This window comes from Cetorhinus maximus, chromosome 12 (assembly GCF_964194155.1).
Source record: "Cetorhinus maximus chromosome 12, sCetMax3.hap1.1, whole genome shotgun sequence".
Taxonomy (NCBI): domain Eukaryota; kingdom Metazoa; phylum Chordata; class Chondrichthyes; order Lamniformes; family Cetorhinidae; genus Cetorhinus; species Cetorhinus maximus.
Window position 1 is genome coordinate 43,557,114 of NC_135890.1, and position 17,156 is coordinate 43,574,269.

Genomic DNA, 17,156 nt, shown 5'->3' on the forward strand with positions numbered 1-17,156 from the left:
GCAACATCCTGGTAAATTTCCTCTGCACCCTCTCTCTAGTGCAATCATATCCTTCCTATAATGCGGATTCCAGAACTGCACGCAATACTCTAGCTGTGGCCTAACCAATGTTTCATACAGTTCCAGCACAACCTCCCTTATATTCTATGCCTCGGCTAATAAAGGCAAGTATCCCATATGCCTTCTTAACCACCTTATCTACCTGTCCCGTTACCTTTAAGGGACCAGTGGACATGCACACCAAGGTCCCTCTGATCCTCGGTACTTCCCAGGGTCCTACCATTCATCATGTTTTCCTGTGCCTTGTTTGTCCTGCCCAAGTGCATCACCTCACAGGGAAAGTGTATAAGACATGTTCCGTATGAGATGGGGAAGGTAAGGCCAGAGCTCAGCTGGGAAGAGGGATGGAAAAACAACAGAACTGTGTGGAGAGCTTAGGAGGTTCAAAGTACTGATGGTTTCTGAGTGACCAAAAATAATGATCAGATAGCACTGGCACATGAGAGAGAAATACTCCTGAAGTGTAAGAAGCTGATGGCTTTTACTGAGTGGCCCTGATTTTCTTCCAGTGTGGGTGCCACTTTAGTGGGCCATTTTAACAGCACACCACTTAATTTATATATACAGCAATGAGCTGGATTGCGACAGGGTGTCATCAGAAATGCATATCCCAAATTTTTGTTTCCACCTAGATTAATTGTCCAAGCCTCTGGAGTATGACTTAGAACCTCTAAGTCATGAGGATGTGGGTTTATGTGCTTCTTGTAAATTTTGGGATAAAATAGATCAAAACTTGTGATGAGAACTACAAGATGGATTCTATTGTTTGTAAAGAAATTTATTATCATTCATAATTACTTAAAAGTCAATAGGTTTGCAACAGAAAGGAAAGATCTCTCAAACCTATGACAGCAGAGGAATATTTTACTTGAAATAAGATATTCACTTTATTGTCATACAGCATATGATTCAGAGCAAGTTAGCAACTACATTGCAAAAGCAATTTTCCTAGTTGAGTTTAACTTCATATTTCCAAATCATCTACATAAGTTGTATGCTGCTGAGCGAATCCATCGTCACATTACTAATTACTCTGAGCCCTTACATTCTCTGCATGTACAAGACTTGATGAAAATATATTTGAAGACATTATGTACAATGTCACACTGAAGTTCTAATTGCCTTTCTTCTATCTCATCTTCATGACAGCATGTACACTCGTGCATCATACGGCCTACGATAACTTCATATCTGAAAGATGACCAAACCATCCGTTACAGGGAAGCAAACGTAAACATCAAATCATTTTACTTATGCAACAATTTCATCAAAGGCCTTTAATTACATTTTTCATGTGCTACAATTAGTAATGATATTGAATGTTTGAAGATATGATTTCAACTGAATCGATAAATGGAAATTCGCAGGGAGCTATCCTTGAAGGGAGCAACATTCAGAGACAAAGCTCCAACCCTCTTCGATTCTACCTGAGCCCCTCTGTTGTTGAAACCCTTATCCGTGTCTTCATCACCTCCAGACATGACTACTCTAGCACACGATTTCTTGGTCTTCTAAGACTCTAAGTTGTCCAAAACTCTGCCAGACAAAAACCTGTTCTACACAAAATCATATTCACCTATCACCTCTATTTTTGCAAATTAAAACTGGAGGACTGGGACTCAATGTGTTACATTTAGAATCTTTAAAAATTCTCATCATCTTTTAAATCCCTCTATGGCCTTACGCAACCCAATCTCAGCAATCCTCTTAAGTCGATTTTCTCTTCCTGGCGCTTTGTTCCTCTGACTCCAGCCACCTTAAACCATTTCCCTCCCTTTGCCCTCTATAGTTGTAGTTGGCAGAATAATCATACTCTTTAGAACTTACTACTTGCACTTTTCATCTCTACTTTCCAACAGTGACTATATTTCAAAAATACTTAATTGGTTATCATCCTGAGATCACAAAACGGCACTATATAAATGCAAACTTTTTTTTCCCCCAATCTCCACCTTTAATAACTTATTGTGACCCATTTCATTAACCAAAACTTTGGTCATTCCTTCTACTTTCTCAATTCCTGCTTTGACATCTGTTTTCCAAATATTTACTTGTTAAACAATTTGGAATGTTAGTTACATTAAATGCACCATATTAATGCAAATTGTTCTATGATCAATACAATTTTGGGTTTGTAATTAGTGGACAATGCCAGGAAATGGACAACTCATCTCTACGCACTTTAGTATTTGCCCATTTTCTGCCAGTATTTCTGGGGGGTAGGGAAAAGCTTGCCTCAAACAAGAGGAAAATAGTTTAAACACTAATTTTCTGCCATTCAGTGCATTAGATGTAAATTAAGTTCAGGTGAAGTGGATGCACAGGACTGCTAAACAGCAGTAAATATATGGAAGGTGATCGAAAGGACACCATCTTGAGATAAATATATGTTAAATATTTCTTTACTATATTTTTATAAAAACATCTTCATTTGGATTTTCTTGAATTCTTGTTTCAATTTTTTTTTACTTGATCCTTGTTTTTGGCACCAAAGAGGGTATCCAATGGCAATTCTTCCCCCTTGCAATGGGTAGAAGAGAAGGAGAACCAACAAAGGGATGACAATTCAAGTGGTAACAAACAGGAAAATCTGGGCTTCTATAGGCCAGGAATTAAACTCTTGGCAAGGTTCATAACGTGGTCCTCTTACAAGGTTGAAGGCAGTATCCTAAAGCATAATGCTGGGACAATCAACACAAATGACTAGTGCTATAAAAATCAATCAAATTGGTGTGAATTTTGGCTCACCAAAATAACCCTTTCCATCTTTTCACAAGTAATATTTGGTGTTAAGGCACACGTACACTTACTAATTTTATAGGTATATTGATTTCCTTTGAATTATTCATTCAGTAGTTGATAATATTGCCTAATTACATACCAAACTTTGGGAAAATGCTACTTACTTTGCTGATCCTGGACAATAACCTTCACATCGACTGAGGTTAATAACAACTGGTTTACAGGATTCCACCTTAACAGTCTTTTTATAAGGTTCAGCTTTACAAGTTTCGACTGTGAAAAAAATATATTAAAATAACAGTAAAATAAGCAGTCATCACAGCAAAGAATTAAACAGGAAGAATATATTCCCTGTTCAAAGCTCTTCCCCATCTCTTTCTATCTCTTTTTGTAGAGGATGCAGGCAAAGGCTCTACTCCTTAAAAGGCAAGTCAAATATTCCCAAAAAAGGAAGAGCCCCAACACAACTACATCCACCATTTTCCAAGTAAAAACAGAAAATGCCGAAAACATTCAGGAGGTCTGGCAGCATCTGTAGAGAGAGAAAAACAGAGTTAACGTTTCAAGTCTGTATGACTCTTCTTCCGAGGAACACTGCCACCCTCCTGCCTGATTAAATGCCCACCACCACCATTTTCCAAGGTTGTGTTCATCTCAGAATGAAATTTCATTAAGCTGGCAACAACACAAAGTGCAAAAAATGGCATTAGGGAAAGAATGGGAAACTGAAATCAGGTACAGCAATAGATGGAGAGTAAAACATTGAACAGAATCTTGTGAAGATGACTGGGGTCTCGGTTGCTGGCAATGAAGCCAGGGAGAGGCAAGCCCTGCCAATTTTCAGGAAGGCCCACCACATCTTGTTCCATTTGTAGGCACTTGACAGGCTAGCAGCCGGCCTTCTCCTGGGATCAAAAATCCTGGGGGAGGAAGTCTGACCCACCTAGAGCTGCTGGCCAATCAGAGGTGGACACCAGGGAGATGGTAATTGCTGCCAGTATGACACCCATCCAAGGCCTAAGAGCATCACCGGATCCCATGCCAGAGCTGAGTGACTGCAGAAATGGGGGTCATGGGTGGGGGTTGCAGGGCAGGGGGTCACTTTCAATGTCTTCCCCTTTCCCGATGCTGCATCCCTAAATCAGGCACTGTGCCATTGAATGAAGGGACCACCTCACCCCCGGGAACACAAGCAATTCTGTATGGGTTTGCTGATAATGCTTCCCATATGGTTAGCCCCAGCCCACTGCTAGTGACAGTGGAATGAGGCTCTTAAGTGAGCATTAATTGCCTACTTAAGGGCCTCAATTTTTGTCATGGGGGGTGTGGGAAAGCTACCCATGGGCCTTCCTGCCACAGGCTTAATCGGAGTGGAGACAGGCTCCTGCCTGATTAAATGCCCAACCATCACCAAATTCGCTATGGGGGAAAGCACAAGTTCCACCCATTCTTCCAATACTATAAGAGCATCAGGGTAGACAGGGAGCAAAGAAAAACTTTAAGGAAATCATATGAAGTTTCAACAGGATAAATAAGAACTAGATAACACGCTGAAGGCTGCTTCTAGTAGACTTATTACCATGAAGAGACCAACAATATATTATCAACAGGTTTAAGGAACTCGGAGGAAAACTTTAATGTTGGTTTAAAAATCTTTTCACCAGATGCTAGCTCTGACCAGAAAACTGGCCTCATCCTCAGATCAAAATAATGACTCAGAGCTGTATTTATGTTGTGCTGGTTTGATCATACTGGGAAGTTTGCCCAAGGTAGGACAAAGCAACATAAAAAAATGAGGAATTTTAGGCGTAAGCTACGCCCAGTGCAAATCAAAGTTTCCACAATCTTTACTGATTTAAAGAGCATCTTCTGGAAGTCAGCCCTCCCACAAAACACACAACATCCCCAGATCAATTTAATCAGCAGGCTGAGTTTCTGCCAATTGCATCCATTTTCGGCCCTTCAAGAGGCTCTTCAATTAAACTTATTTTTAGGCTCACATGCACTGGTAGGCACATTTTGGAAGTTTTATTTTTTTTTAACTAAGCTGGCTAGCGTTCACCAGTGAAGATAATAAATGGTTCAGAATAAATTTTTAAGTGACTTAAAATTAGGTTGCTCACAGGTGGTGGGCTAGACAATTTGGTTAAAAATACTTATTGTTTGTGAATGCAGTATTAATAAAATTGTGCCAGGTTACCATTCTGAAATACATCAATGAATACTCCTTAATGCAAAGGGGAAAAAGAATTATGTGTTGATACTCAGAATTACATGCTTGTGTTGGTTCATGGACAATTTTATGTTTGTGATTATGCAAGTAATTTATTGGGGAAACCTGAAATGTAATCTAACCAATAAAATTTCAAACACAATTTGTACCCAATTTCCCAATTGCACTCAAAGTAGAAACTTACTTCCCTGATGTTTGTTCCAAGGAAGAACTATTTCTTCTGATTGTTAACAAACATTGCCATAAATACTTTGGCAAGTTCACAAGACAAAGGAAAATGAGAGAGGTGATTCAGGCAATCTGACTTCATCATTTGGGAAAGAATCTATAGTCACCCTCAATTGCCGCATACCTAATACCCATTTCACTGGTTTATTGCACTTATATGAAAAAGAACTTCATAATACCATTTGCCATTTTGAATGTTTTCCCCCTTGTCCTTTGTTATGGATCACAGAATCACAGAATAACAGTGTAGAAGAGGCCCTTCGGCCCATCGAGTCTGCACCGACACGTGAGAAACACCTGGCCTACCTACTTAATCCCATTTACCAGCACTTGGCCCATAGCCTTGAATGTTATGACGTGCTAAGTGCTCATCCAGGTACTTTTTAAAGGATTTGAGGCAACCAGCCTCCACCACCCTCCCAAGCAGTGCATTCCAGACTGTCACCACCCTCTGGGTAAAAAAGCTTTTCCTCACATCCCCCCTAAACCTCCTGCCCCTCACCTTGAACTTATGCCCCCTTGAGACTGACCCTTCAACTAAGGGGAACAACTGCTCCCTATCCACCCTGTCCATGCCCCTCATAATCTTGTACACCTCGATCAGGTCGCCCCTCAGTCTTCTCTGCTCCAACGAAAACAACCCAAGTCTATCCAACCTCTCTTCATAACTTAAGTGTTTCATCCCAGGCTCCATCCTGGTGAATCTCCTCTGCACCCTCTCCAGTGCAATCACATCCTTCCTATAACGTGGCGACCAGAACTGCACACAGTACTCCAGCTGTGGTCTCACCAAGGTTCTATACAACTCCAACATGACCTCTTTACTTTTGTAATCTATGCCTCGATTGATAAAGGCAAGTGTCCCATATGCCTTTTTCCCCACCCCACTAACATGCCCCTCCGCCTTCAGAGATCTATGGACACACACGCCAAGGTCCCTTTGTTCCTCAGAACTTCCTAGTGCCATGCCGTTCATTGAATACTTCCTTGTCAAATTACTCCTTCCAAAGTGTATCACCTCTCACTTTTCAGGGTTAAATTCCATCTGCCACTTATCTGCCCATTTGACCATTCTGTCTATATCTTCCTGTAGCCCAAGACACTCAACCTCACTGTTAACCACCCGGCCAATCTTTGTGTCATCTGCAAATTTACTAATCCTAACCCCCACATAGTCATCTATGTCGTTTATATAAATGACAAAAAATAGGAGACTGAGCACAGATCCCAGTGGTACGCCACTGGACACTGGCTTCCAGTCACTAAAGCATCCTTCTGTCATCACCCTCTGCCTACTACAACTAAGCCAATTTTGAATCCAAATTATCAAATTACCCTGTATCCCATGTGCCTTTGCCTTCTTTATAAGTCTCCCATGTGGGACCTTGTCAACGGCTTTGCTGAAATCCATATAAACTACATCAACTGCACTACCCTCATCTACACACCTGGCCACCTCCTCAAAAAATTCAATCAAATTTGTTAGGTGTGACCTCCCTCTGACAAAGCCATGCTGACTATCCTTGATCAAACCTTGCCTCTCCAAGTGGAGATAGATACTCTCCTTCAGAAATTTCTTCAATAGTTTCCCTACCACTGACGTGAGACTCACTGGCCTGTAGTTCCCTGGCTTTTCTCTACAACCCTCCTTAAATAGCGGAACCACATTAGCTGTTCTCCAGTCCTCTGGCACCTCCCCCTTGGCCAGAGAGGAATTAAAAATTTGGGTCAGAGCCCTTGCTATCTCCTCCCTTGCCTCCCTCAACAGTCTGGGACACACATCATCGGGACTTGGAGATCTGACCACTTTTAAGCCTGCTAATACCTCCAATACCTTGTCACTCCCTATATCAATTTGTTCAAGAACCTTGCAGTCTCTCTCCCCGAGTTCGATACGTTCGCACTCATTCTCTTGGGTGAAGGCGGACGTGAAGTATTCATTCAACATTCTAGCGATGTCCTCTGGCTCCACCCATAGATTGCTCCCTTGGTCCCTTATGGGCCTTACTCTTTCCCTGATAATCCTCTTCCCATTGATATACTTATAGAATATCAGGATTTTCCATACTTTTACCAGCCAGAGCTTTCTCATATCCCCTCTTTGCTCTCCTAATTGCTTTCTTAAGCTCCCTGTACTCCACTAATGCCTCTGCTGATTTGCTTCCCTTGTACCTGCTAAAAGCCTCTCTTTTCCTTCTCATCGTAACCTGAATATCTCTGGTCATCCATGGTTCTCTGGGCTTGTTACTCCTTCCTATCACCCTAGAGGGAACATATTGTGTAACCTCCCCATTTCGTTTTTGAACACCCCCACTGTTCCTCTGTAGATTTCCCCACAAGTAACTGTTCCTAGTCTAAAAACAAAAAGCTACTGCGGATGCTGGAAATCCAAAACAAAAACAGAATTACCTGGAAAAACTCAGCAGGTCTGGCAGCATCGGTTGAGAAGAAAAGAGCTGACGTTTCGGGTCCACATGACCCTTCAACAGACTTTCCTAGTCTACCTTGGCCAGATCTTGCCTTATTTTACTAAAATCCACTCTCCCCCAATCCAAAACATTTTTTTGCAACTTGTCGATTTCTTTGTCCATAACAAACTTAAGCTGTACCATATTGTGGTTGCTATCGCTAAAATGCTCGCCCACCACCACCTCAGCCACTGGTCCGGCTTCATTCCCCAGAATTAGGTCCAGCAATGCACCGTCCCTTGTTGGACCCTCTCCGTATTGACCTACAAAGTTCTCCTGTACACATTTCAAGAAATCCACTCCATCCAAGCCCTTAACACTATGTCTATCCCAATTAAAGTTGGGAAAGTTGAAATCACCTAATGTAATTACACTATTGTTATTGTTTTTACACACCTCCACAAATTGTGCACATATTTACTCCTCAATTTCCCGCTGACTATCTGGGGGTCTATAATAAACACCTAATAATGTGGTTGCCCCTTTTTTATTCCTAAGCTCTACCCACAAAGCATCATTCGATGCCCCCTCCAAGATATCATCTCTCCTTACTGCAGTAACGGACTCCTTAATTAATAATGCAACACCTCCTCTTTTACCCCCTCCCCTGTCTCGCCTGAAGATTCTATATCCCGGAATGTTGAGCTGCCAATCCTGCCTTTCCCTCAACCACGTCTCAGTGATGGCTACTATATCACAATTCCACGTGTCAATCCTCACCCTTAACTCATCCGTTTTACCTGTAACACTCCTAGCATTAAAGTAGAGGCCATCCAGCCTGTCTTACTCCCTTGAGGCTTATTGTAGCTGTACTCCCTATGGCTTGATTGGTTTACTGTATTATGATGTGTCCCTATTCTGCTAACATTCTGTGTCCCCTCCCCCTGCCGAATTAGTTTAAACTCCTCCCAACAGCACTAGCAAACACTCCCGCAAGGATGTTAGTCCCACTCTGGTTCAGATGTAGACCGTCCCGCTTGTACAGGTCCCACCTTCTCCAGAAACGGTCCCAGTGATCCAGGAATCTAAAACCCTGCCTCCTGCACCAACTCTTAAGCCACATTTTCATTTGCGTTATTCTCCTATTTCTGAGCTCACTAGCACATGGCACTGGGAGTAATCCAGAGATTACAACCCGAGAGGTCTTGCTTTTTAGTCTACTGCCTAACTCCCTGAATTCTTGATGCAAGACCTCATCCCTCTTTCTACCTATGTCATTGGTACCAACATGTACCATGACCTCTGCCTTATCACCCTCTCCCTTCAGGATGCTCTGCAGCCGTTCAGTGACATCCCGGACCCTGGCACCAGGGAGGCAACATACCATCCCGGAGTCACGTTGACGGCATAGTAGCGCCTATCTGTTCCCCTGATTATAGAATCCCTTATTACTATTGCTCTTCCTCCCTTCCTCCCCTCCTGTACAGACAGGCTGCTTTTGGTGCCAGATGCTTGGCTCCGTCCGCACTCCCTGGAGGAACCAGCGCCCTCATCAGTCTCCAAAACGGAATACCAATTTGCGAGTGGGACCCATGGGACTCCTGAACTACGGGAATACGGGACTTTAGAATATGGTTCTGTTTTAAAATGCCTCCTTTAAATTTGATCTGTACTGATATTGCATCTTTAGTGAAGAATAACTGCCAAAATAATTGTGATACACAAATATTAAATCTTTACCTCGTTGATGACATGAATAGCAGCAATGAACGTCATCCCAGATTTTTTCAGACTAACAACAGAAAAAAATATTGAATAATTAACATGCATATCGCTCAAATATATCATTATTTTTCTCAGTTCTTCTTCCTCTCTACCACCCATTTGATAGCTCAATTATGTCACATCAACGAATACTCCTTAATGCACAATTGTGGTTTTTACAAATCCAGGGTATCAATGCCCACCCTGATCTGATGTTCATATGTGCATATGCCACTGCAAGAATGCCTAGATTATGACAAGGAATGGGAACCCTGGAGAATTTTCCTTTCACTATCTTAGTAGGAGCATTGAGGTCAATTAAAGCGATCCCACCGCCACTATAAACATTCTCAGCATAAATAAGTAATCAAACCTGGGACCTTAGTAACACACCTATTTGGTGCATTTAACTTTTGAACCACTAAGGAGTTCATGTGAATAATTTGTAAGCGGTGACTGTGATTAGAAAAGCGCAAACTACACAGGCAAATTCACAAATGAACTGCAGATATTTATCTTTCCCAAAGTGAAACATCTCACACATCAGGATTTAAAACAGATTAAGCACAAAAATACAATGGATACAGAGATTAACTCTAAGATTAAATTTAAAAGGCTGATACATGAATAAGTTAGGGCTAACTATATGATTGATAAATATAAGGAATATAGAGAGTGTAGTAATTTTGAAGGGCTAACAGGCAGTATGAGAAAAGGTGAGCAGATACTATAGGAAATAGCAAGGCCTTTTACAAGCATATAAAAGGGAAAGTAATAGTTAAGGAAAGGGTAGAATTGCTCAGGAGTGAAGGAATCGAATTGTTAAGGATCATGTTATGACAGATGTTGAATAAATATTCGACAATGGTTTTTAGAAATGGTGATTAAGAGGATGTTGGTTTACATAGAGAAGAATATAGAATAATTGTTTAAAATAACTGTAGAAAAAGAACTGATTCTGAAAAGCAATTGATGGAACATGAGGTGACTTTAACGCTAGGTTGCAGACAGGAATCAAGAAAGGTTCTAGTTACAACTTTTCAATTCTCATTAAACATGAAAATTGGGCCATTGGATTGAAAAGTGTCTGAGGTCATATTTTTAATCAAGAAGGATAAATAGGGGAACAGTAGACCTTAGTAAGTCTAACATCATTTGTGGCCTAACTTGTAGGAACAATAAATATGCACATGATTAACACATAAATATCTAGATTAATTGGGGGCAGTGAGCACTATTTTTTTAAAGGCAAGTAAAGCTTCACAAATTTTTGTGGGAGATTTGATGAGATGACCATCTCGATAGATAAAAAGGATACAGTTTCAGAAGGCATTCAACTAGGTGTCTTACAAGTTATTCATTTGGGTTACTTGTTAGAAAAACAGAAACAACAGAAAACATGGTAAATAGGCAATGCTGCACCTAGAAATCAAACCCAACTACTCAGCCTTAAATTTTGTAACACTAGTACATCACAGCATGTCGCCTTTCATGGTACAAACCTCAGAACACTCTTCAAGCTCTTCACAGGCTATTTTATGAATCATTTGTGAATTGTTTACACAGCTATAAGAAATGCATGAGTTATTTGGATCACGTCCAATCTAGAAATGAAAAAGATGCCAAAAAAAGTTGTGATTACATGAAAATGTCAACAATATAAAAATATGGAATTTATTGAACACTATGACCTGGCAAGAATTTCACATTTAAGACTTAAGGTAGTTAAAGGAGGTAGGAAATAGAGTGGACTAGATTTTGCAAAGTATGGGTATTAAAGGAATTTGGCAATACATTGGATAAATATTATCAATTTTCCACTAACATGATGACAGAATTTTGTGGCTTTATGCTTGTTAGTAGCTATTTAAAGAGACAGTTTTGCGAAAAAAAAAGGTCAGTACAGTACCCAGATTGTACTGGGAATGATGCAAAGATACTGTAGTGGTATGGTCCATCTGGAAGTGGTAATCTCATAAGGCTCGAGCTTCATCTAGGATGTGTATTATGTCAATTTTTATTAGTTACATCGTTAAGGCCCAAGGACAATCACTATGCTCAATGGCAATTACATTGCTAAGGCAACTGCATTGTTAAACAAGTGATGGGTATTGGTACACCTATGTTAATGTGTCCCCTTTAAATGTTAATTTGGTGCTCAAAAGAGTAGAAATGGGCACAATTCTCTGTTCATTCGTTATACATCAAAAGAATATAAATGGGAACAATTCCATACAACTGTAGATTGCGTCGGTTCACGGACTCCCAAGATGCTTGCGTTTTTTGCGGCCTTGTGGAGTCCATGGACCACGCATGTGTAAGTTGTAAGCTGCACCCTTTTTTAGTTATTTTAAAAATTTTTGGTTGCACTTCAGTTCCATGCTCATAATCTTTGGACACCCAGTGCAACAGGGCGCGGGGAGGGAGGAGGACTACCTCTGGGCCTGCTCCTGTACCTAGCCAAGTTGGCTATTGATAGGGCCAGGCAGCAGGCAGTTGAGGGTGTCCTCCGACCCAACTGTCTTTCCCTCTTCAACAGCTATGTTCGCGGCCGGGTATCCTTGGAGAGGGAGCAAGCAGCGTCTTGTGGCAGTCCTGCCATACACAGTTGTGAATGTGGTGGACAAATAAACAACTCACTGGAGGAGGAGGCTCCACAAATATCCCTATCCTCAATGATGGGGAAGCCCAGCACATCAGTGCAAAAGATAAGACTGAAGCATTTGCTAGAATCTCCAGCCAGAAGTGCCGAGTGGATGATCCATCTCGGCCTCCTCCATAAGTCACCAGCATCACAGATGCCAGTCTTCAGCCAATTCGATTCACTCCACGTGATATCAAGAAACAGCTGAAGGCATTGGATACTGCAAAGGCTATGGGCCCTGACAACATTCCAGCAACAGTACTGAAGACTCGTGCTCCAGAACCTGCAGCGCCCCTAGCCAGGCTGTTTAATTACAGATGCAACATTGGCAACTACCTGGCTATGTGGAAAATTGCCCAGGTATGTCCTGTACACAAAAAGCAGGAAAAATCCAACCTGGCCAATTACCATCAGTCTACTCTCGATCATCAGTAAGGTAATGGAAGGGGGTCATCAACCATGCTATCAAGCGGCACTTGCTTAGCAACAATCTGCTCACTGATGCCCACTTTGGGTTCCTCCAGGGCCACTCAGCTCCTGACCTCATTACAGCCTTGGTTCGAACATGGACTAAGGAGTTCAACTCCTGAAGTGAGATGAGAGTCACTGCCCTTGACATCAAGGCTGCATTTGACCATGTGTGGCATCAAGGAGCCCGAGCAAAACTGATCAGTTGTAATCAGGGGGAAAACTCTACACTGGTTGGAGTCATAACTGCACAAAGGAAGATAGTTACGGTTGTTGGAGGTCAGTCATCTCAGCTCCAGGACATCACTGCAGGAGTTCCTCAGAGTAGTGCCTTAGGCCCAAACATCTTCAGCTGCTTCATCAATGATCTTCATTCTATCATAAGGTCAGAAGTGGGGACGTTCGCTGATGATTGCTCAAGAAAGATTGGCCGGGTGGTTAACAGTGAGGTTGAGTGTCTTGGGCTACAGGAAGATATAGATGGGATGGTCAAATTGGCAGATAAGTGGCAGATGGAATTTAACCCTGAAAAGTGAGAGGTGATACACTTTGGAAGGAGTAATTTGACAAGGAAGTATTCAATGAACGGCATGGCACTAGGAAGTTCTGAGGAACAAAGGGACCTTGGCGTGTGTGTCCATAGATCTCTGAAGGTGGAGGGGCATGTTAGTGGGGTGGGGAAAAAGGCATATGGGACACTTGCCTTTATCAATCAAGGCATAGATTACAAAAGTAAGGAGACCATGTTGGAGTTGTATAGAACCTTGGTGAGACCACAGCTGGAGTACTGTATGCAGTTCTAGTCACCACATTATAGGAAGGGTGTGATTGCACTGGAGGGGGTGCAGAGGAGATTCACCAGGATGGAGCCTGGGATGAAACATTTAAGTTATGAAGAGAGGTTGGATAGATTTGGGTTGTTTTCGTTGGAGCAGAGAAGACTGAGGGGCGACCTGATCGAGGTGTACAAGATTGTGAGGGGCATAGACAGGGTGGACAGGGAGCAGCTGTTCCCCTTAGTTGAAGGGTCAGTCACAAGGGGGCATAAGTTCAAGGTGAGGGGCAGGAGGTTTAGGGGGGATGTGAGGAAAAACTTTTTTACCCAGAGGGTGGTGACGGTCTAGAATGCTCTGCCTGGGAGGGTGGTGGAGGCTGGTTGCCTCACATCCTTTAAAAAGTACCTGGATGAGCACTTAGCACATCATAACATTCAAGGCTATGGGCCAAGTGCTGGTAAATGGGATTAAGTAGGTAGGTCAGGTGTTTCTCACGTGTCGGTGCAGAGACGATGGGCCGAGTGTGATTCTGTGATTCTGTTCAGCACCATTCACATATCCTCAGATACTGAAGCAGTCCATGTCCAAATGCAGCAAGACCTGGACAACATCCAGGCTTGGGCTGACAAGTGGCAAGTAACATCTGCGCCACACAAGTGCCAGAAAATGACCATCTCCAACAAGAGAGAATCTGACCAACGCCCATTGATGTTCAATGGCATTACCATCACTGAATCCCCTAGTATCAACATTTGGGGATTACCTTTGATCAGAAAGTGAACTGGACTAGCCTATAAATACTGTGGCAACTAAAGCAGGTCAGAGGCTAGGAATCCTGCAGCAGGTAACTCACCTCCTGACTCCCCAAAGCCTGTCCACCACCTACAAGGCACAAGTCAGGAGTGTGATGGAATACTCTCCACTTGCTTGGATGAGTGTAGCTCCCACAACACTCAAGGAGATTGACACTGTCCAGGTGGAAGCAACCTGCTTGATTGGCACCATATCCACAAACAGTTACTCCTTCCATGACCGATGTGCAGTAGCAGCAGCATGTACCATCTACAAGATGCACTGCAGAAGTTCACCAAGGCTCCTTAGATAGCATCTTACAAACCTGCGACTGCTACCATCTCGAAATACAAGGGCAGCAGATAATGGGAACACCACCACCTGGAAGTTCCCCTCCAAGTCACTCACCCTCCTGACTTGGAAATATATCACTGTTCCTTCACTGTCGCTGGATCAAAATCCTGGAACTCCCTTCCTGACAGCACAGTGGATGTACCTACACCACATGAGCTGCAGCGGATCAAGAAGGCAGCTCACCACCACCTTCTCAAGGGCATCTAGGGATGGGCAATAAATGCTGGCTTAGCCAGCAAAGGCCTCATCCCATCAATGAATAAAAAAAAATCCACTGCCACATTGGACGCCTTCTGTGATCAGTGGGCACCACGGGGGCTGGGGTGCTTTATTGACCTTGAAAATCACATTTTAGTTTGAATTTTTGTAAGTTTCGTTTGTGTTTTTATTCTTTAGTTATGGTGCCCCTTTAATTACTTTTATTACTTTATTTGACCTTTTGTTAATTTTTTAATTTGTCCTCCTTTTGTTAATTTGTTCGCACTCAAATGAGTATAAACGGGAATAATTCTCTGTTCATTCATTATGCATCAAAAGAGCATAAATGGCACAATCCCATAAAACCATACATTGCGTCGGTTCATGGACTCCCAAGAAACGTCTGCTTTTTGCGGCCTTGTGGATTCCGTGGACCACGTGTCTAAAGGTTGAAGTCATTTGCACTCTCTTTTTAGTTATCTTAAAAATGTATTTCTTAATTTTTGGTTACACTTCAGCCCCACGCTCCTAATCTTTGGGCTCCTGGTGCGGTGGGGGGCAGGGAGGGAGGAGGACCTGCTTATGGGCCTGGTCAAGTTGGCTATTGATAAGTCCAGGCAGCGGGCGGTTGAGGAGGTTGTCCAACCCAACTGTCTGCCCCTCTTCCACAGCTATGTTCATGGCTGGGTGTCCCTGGAAAGGGAGCATGTGGTGTCCACCGACATGTTGGAGGTCTTCCGTGACTGGTGGGCACCACAGAGGCTGGGGTGCTTCACTGACACTGACAATCACATTTTAATTTGATTGTTATAAGTTTCCTTTGTGATGGTGACTTTTTTGTTGCTGTTTCCCTTTAAGGGCCTTCCCTTTAATTTGTTTGTTTGATCTTTTATTAATTTGTCCCCTTTATTTGTTAATTTGGTATGTACACAGGTGGGAGGCCTTCAGAGATCAGAGCTAGGGTGCAATGTTGACCCCCCAAAACAAAATTTTGATTTAGTTTGTTAAGTTTCCTTTAAGATTTTTACTTTTTGTTATTTTGTTACAAGTGTCCCTTTAAGGGACTGCTCCCTTAAATTGTTTAATTTGATTTGTTCATTTATCCCCTTTCTGTTCATTAGCTATGCGCAAAAGAGTATAAGTGAGAGCAAATGGATGCTGAGGTGAGGAGTAACTGGGAGAGTCTGTGACTTCATTTTGTGGTCTTGGAAATAAACCAGTTTTAAGGTACAGGCTAGCTTCAGACTCATTCTTCCTCAACATACAATTCCTGGAATTAACATATTGTAAGTGAGCTTATGAAACAATGAACGCTGGAAATTTTCCTGTTATGTTTAAGATGTTGTTCCAAGCGGAAAACAGTAAATTTTCTACATACTTAGAAACTCTATCATAGTATTGTGAGTGATTCTTAACAAGATATTTATATTTTTAAAAAACTCATTCTTACACAGGAAGTCTTTATTTAACAGCATTAAATATGACATACCTTACATGTAGGTATTGTAGTTTCAGGCATGGTAACTATAAGTGTTGAATGAGTAATACCTTAAGAAAAATAAATAAACATTGAGACAGTAACCAAGAAACTACCCAAAATATAGATGCCTTGTTAGGAAATAAACCCAATTGATCCTGGGCAAAGTTTAGGGAGAAGAGAGTTTTAAGCCCCATGTATGTTCTGCCCCATATTCTGCTGGATGTAGGGCAGGGCCTAAAATATATCTGCAAATTCAAAGGTATCAGATCAACCACCCATTATACATGAGAGGAACACAGTTAATGTTTCGAGTCCATATGACTCTTCAACAGAACTAAGTAAAAATAGAAAAGAGGTGAAATATAAGCTGGTTTAAGAAGGGGTGGGACAAGTAGAGCTGGATAGCAGGCCAGTGCAAGGTGGAGATAGCCAAAAGATGTCATAGACAAAAGGACGAAGAGATGTTGAAGGTGGTGATATTATCTAAGGAATGTGCTAATAGGTGACATTAAGGGTAGAAAGCAGGATGAGCAAGGTACAGATAGCCCTAGTGGGGGTGGGGTGGGGGGAAGGGATCAAAATAGGCTAAAAGGTAGAGATAAAACAATGGATGGAAATACATTTAAAAATAATGGAAATAGGTGGGAAAAGAAAAATCTATATAAATTATTGGAAAAAAGGGGGATCGGAAAGGGGGTGGAGTAGAGAGTTCATGATCTAAAATTGTGGAACTCAATATTCAGTCCGGAAGGCTGTAAAGTGCCTAGTCGGAAGATGAGGTGCTGTTCCTCCAGTTTGCGTTGAGCTTCACTGGAACAATGCAGCAGGACAAGGATGGACATGTGGGCATGAGAGCAGGGTGGAGTGTTGAAATGGCAAGCGACAGGGAGGTCTGGGTCATACTTGCGGACGGACAAGCGGTCACCCAGTCTGTGTTTGGTCGCTCCAATGTAGAAGAAACCGCATTGGGAGCAGCGAATGCAGTAGACTAAATTGAGGGAAGTGCAAG

General features: G+C 42.2%; 1 protein-coding gene across 1 annotated transcript; it reads right to left on the reverse strand.

The window, feature by feature from the left end:
* Positions 1-922: 922 nt before the first annotated feature.
* Positions 923-16,210, reverse strand: LOC144688046 (integumentary mucin B.1-like). Its single transcript, XM_078554697.1, has 5 exons — positions 16,157-16,210; positions 10,938-11,039; positions 9,412-9,463; positions 2,967-3,075; positions 923-1,251 (listed from the first exon to the last, which is right to left on the reverse strand). The coding sequence occupies exons 1-5, from the start codon at positions 16,184-16,186 to the stop codon at positions 1,089-1,091; spliced, it is 456 nt and encodes a 151-aa protein (XP_078410823.1). The 5' UTR covers positions 16,187-16,210; the 3' UTR covers positions 923-1,088.
* Between the last annotated feature and the right edge of the window lie 946 nt (positions 16,211-17,156).

What these genes read in the sequence shown, in the direction of transcription:
- LOC144688046 (XM_078554697.1), bottom strand. Translation starts at nt 16,186, where the DNA reads ATGCCTGAAACTACAATACCTACATGTAAG. An exon ending in CTACAATACCTACATGTAAG is followed by an intron (nt 11,040 to 16,156) that starts GTATGTCATATT and finishes TTTCATTTCTAG; the next exon opens with ATTGGACGTGATCCAAATAA. An exon ending in CTATTCATGTCATCAACGAG is followed by an intron (nt 3,076 to 9,411) that starts GTAAAGATTTAA and finishes TTTTTTTCACAG; the next exon opens with TCGAAACTTGTAAAGCTGAA.